Consider the following 3736-nt stretch of genomic DNA (forward strand, 5'->3'; position numbering starts at 1 on the left):
TTTGCTCCTTAATTCTAGTTAACCTGAAGATATGGTAACTGGAGGAGAAGAAGAGAATCTGGTTCTGCCCGATAAGAGGGGGGGGTATGGGAGGGGGGTGGTAGGGATGGGAGGGTAGAGGGCGGGAGAGGGATAGGGGCTTGACAGCTGGATAATCGAATGCAGCATAAGGACCTCTTGTTATCTGGGTAATGTATTATATTTTGTAACCTCATAAGATAATTGTTGAGTCGAGCTGTTCGAGCCACAGGATAGTTAACCACTGGGACCATAGGCTAGAGGGAGGGGGCGGGAGGGAGGGGGGGGAAAGGTAAAATCCTTGATGATTAAAGTGGCCTGATTTTTATATTCATGTTCGTAAGCATGTTACAATACTCAAAGGTCAGATTTGAATTGTTATGGTTATGTCTAATGTATTTATCATCAATAAAATTTTTGAAACATAAATGTAGTGAAGCCTTTCACTCAAACATTCTGCTTAGGGTCTAGCAGTTATTCCAATACTGATCTACACTACCACTTGGCATAAGCTAACAAGTGCACAATTACAAAAGCCTCCTGCTGTTTCATAGAAATCACGCAATTCAAATATCGTAAACTGTTGGTCACTAAACTGCATGACATTGCAATACCTTTTTTTTTTTTTTTTTTTAATAAACACACTGTTCTTACCATAAAATCAATCTACAACTTTGTAAAATATTTGTATTTACAGGAAGGGAATCAAATTAATGAATAAACACACTGCGAATGACTGCATTCAAAGCCCTATTTAAACAAAGCCTTAACACAGCCTCATCACTTTTGAAGCAGAGGACATGTTGGCAAAAAGACTTCAATGTGAGAGCCAGGACCAGTGCTGGATGAAAAAAATGATGCCCACACCCAGCTCAGCTGCTCAAGCACACTCAGAGGGACATATATAAATAAAATGAAGTTTGATTTACCAGATTTTCTCCCTCAGCCCATCTTGCCTCCCCACCCCAAATTTTCCCCAACATTCTTCTCCCACTAGACACTCTCCTCCAACCCTATTGGGATAGTGTCAGTCTCAACTCCCACCAGACTCTCCTCCCAATCAGCCACCATCATCTTGTCCCCAGTTCCTCCAAGCTGGGTCTTCCGCTGGTTTGTTTATATGCACTGACCTTTTCCAGAGCCTTTGTCGCAGACACTATATCTGGGAGAAATGTTCTGTTTTCTTCCAGCATCCTGTGACTCATGGTGAGTGTGATTTGCATGGCGTCCAAACTTCTTCACACAGTATCACACGAATAGCCTGGGAGTTTGTATGCTATATAACTCAAACTCAGTGAGAGCCGCACAGTCATAAGTACATAAGTACATAAGTAATGCCATACTGGGAAAAGACCAAGGGTCCATCGAGCCCAGCATCTTGTCCACGACAGCGGCCAATCCAGGCCAAGGGCACCTGGCAAGCTTCCCAAACGTACAAACATTCTATACATGTTATTCCTGGGATTTTGGATTTTTCCAAGTCCGTTTAGTAGCGGTTTATGGACTTGTCCTTTAGGAAACCGTCCAACCCCTTTTTATACTCTGCTAAGCTAACCGCCCTTCACCACATTTTCCGGCAATGAATTCCAGAGTTTAATTACACGTTGGGTGAAGAAACATTTTCTCCGGTTTGTTTTAAATTTACTACACTGTAGTTTAATCGCATGCCCCCTAGTCCTAGTATTTTTGGAAAGCGTGAACAGACGCTTCACATCCACCTGTTCCACTCCACTCATTATTTTATATACCTCTATCATGTCTCCCCTCAGCCGTCTCTTCTCCAAGCTGAATAGCCCTAGCCTCCTTAGTCTTTCTTCATAGGGAAGTCGTCCCATCCCCGCTATCATTTTAGTCGCCCTTCGCTGCACCTTTTCCAATTGTACTATATCTTTCTTGAGATGCGGCGACCAGAATTGAACACAATACTCAAGGTGCGGTCGCACCATGGAGCGATACAACGGCATTATAACATCCTCACACCTGAAGGAAAATAGGGCAGTTCTGGAGAAAGTGACAGCAGAAAGTCTCTGGATAATGTAGGGGAAGGGAGGGGGAGGTGAGTACATATTTTTGAGGGATGAAAGTTAAGGAGCCACAGTTTGGGTCAAAGCGGGCCAACACTGGCCTCTAGGCCTTGAAATGAAGAATACTGCCTTAGTAGCTACAGAATCTGTGCTTATTAAAAAAAAATGTAACACCATCTAAAATGCCAGTCTTAGAAATCTGAAGATTTTTCAATCAAAGTCTTCATTTGTCCTGTAGATTTTAACATATGTTGTCCAAACAGCGGAGTGTCTGTAGTGGACTTAAAACTGGACTTTGGAATATCTTTTTCAATTTCATTGTGGTTGTCGTTTCTGTAATGGTATGCAAATTTCTTTTTCAAAGCTTCTGAAATTAGTGTTGCTGGATCAGCAGGATCAGTCAGTTTTGATTTTGTTTCCTCTGGTGATTTTTTCACCGACCACAACTTTACTGTGTTCATAGCTTTAAGGATTTCAAGCATGTTAGGCACTTCTGGCCTTTTTGGAGTACTGTCAGTGGAGGAGTGGCCTAGTGGTTAGGGTGGTGGACTTTGGGCCTGAGGAACTGAGTTTGATTCCCACTTCAGGCACAGGCAGCTCCTTGTGACTCTGGGCAAGTCACTTAACCCTCCATTGCCCCATGTAAGCCACATTGAGCCTGCCATGAGTGGGAAAGCGCAGGGTACAAATGTAACAAACAAAAAAACTCTCTCCCAAGGTGTTTTTTTTTTTTTTTGCTTTTCACTCTCTAATGAGCTCAATGGCAGAGATGCTCTTCTGAAGACCAGAAGGTACAGGTGGTGGTGGTGGTGGTGGTGCTAAACCAGGTACTGTAGCTATGGGAACAGTAGAACTCAACCCACCTGTCAAACTTTGCTGCTCTTGAAAATTTACAATTTTTGCTATCTGTGCTCTTAAACTGGCAAGTTCATTTTCCAGAGCATTGATCTTCTGCAGAGCCTCATCATTTGCCACCACTGGAAGCCTTGCCTCTGGTTCCTCTTTTGTCAGGTTGGGTAGGGACACCTGCCTATATAAGGGTACACCAAAATGACATGGCTCTTCGACAACAGCTGTTTGTTCTGGCCGCATCTCTGACCTGAATCTTGTAGAGATTTCCACTTCTTTTCTGGATACCCATCCCACATCTGCAAGAGAAGCTACTGTTCCGTTGTCTCTCTGGTGACTAGCAACACTTATGTCTCCAGGATAAGGAATAAGCTGAAACTGGACTCTTGGAGACTGTATAAATGAAAGGTTTGTGCCAATTTTTCTTACAATACTGCGAGATGATCCATAGGATGTGCCAGACCAAAGGACGGATCCCATTGCTGATTCCGCTTGTTCTAGAGCCATTCTAATTAAATGTATAATCCAATGGACCATCTGGTACAGTATAAAGTCTTCCTAGACCAGCAATCAAACATTCCAGCTTGAGAAAATTGTTTATCTTCCATAGCTAGTCTGAAGGCAACGTCCCTGGTGGTCTAGTTCAGTATTTCTTTATTGATTTGAATATAGAATATTGATTTGGTTACATAGCATCTGGTGACTCATAGCTCTGGAGGAGGGGCAGTTTGTATAGATCTGTTTGGTAAACGAAAACAAAACAGAACTTAAGTTTACCTTGTGAGCTGTGACCTACGCTGGGCATTTTCAGACTTGGTTTGATTGGTAACTGAGGTTACCTGTGT

At 42.9% G+C, this 3736-nt stretch overlaps 1 protein-coding gene across 1 annotated transcript; it reads right to left on the reverse strand.

Annotated features, from left to right (window-relative positions):
• Positions 1 to 2003: 2003 nt before the first annotated feature.
• LOC115478906 (mitochondrial fission regulator 1-like) lies at positions 2004 to 3501 on the reverse strand. Its single transcript, XM_030216552.1, is given in 2 exon segments — positions 2004 to 2577; positions 2768 to 3501. Coding segments are annotated over 2 exon segments (1005 nt in total). The 5' UTR covers positions 3429 to 3501; the 3' UTR covers positions 2004 to 2233.
• Between the last annotated feature and the right edge of the window lie 235 nt (positions 3502 to 3736).

This window comes from Microcaecilia unicolor, chromosome 10, assembly GCF_901765095.1.
Source record: "Microcaecilia unicolor chromosome 10, aMicUni1.1, whole genome shotgun sequence".
In the NCBI taxonomy this organism is placed as follows: Eukaryota; Metazoa; Chordata; class Amphibia; order Gymnophiona; family Siphonopidae; genus Microcaecilia; species Microcaecilia unicolor.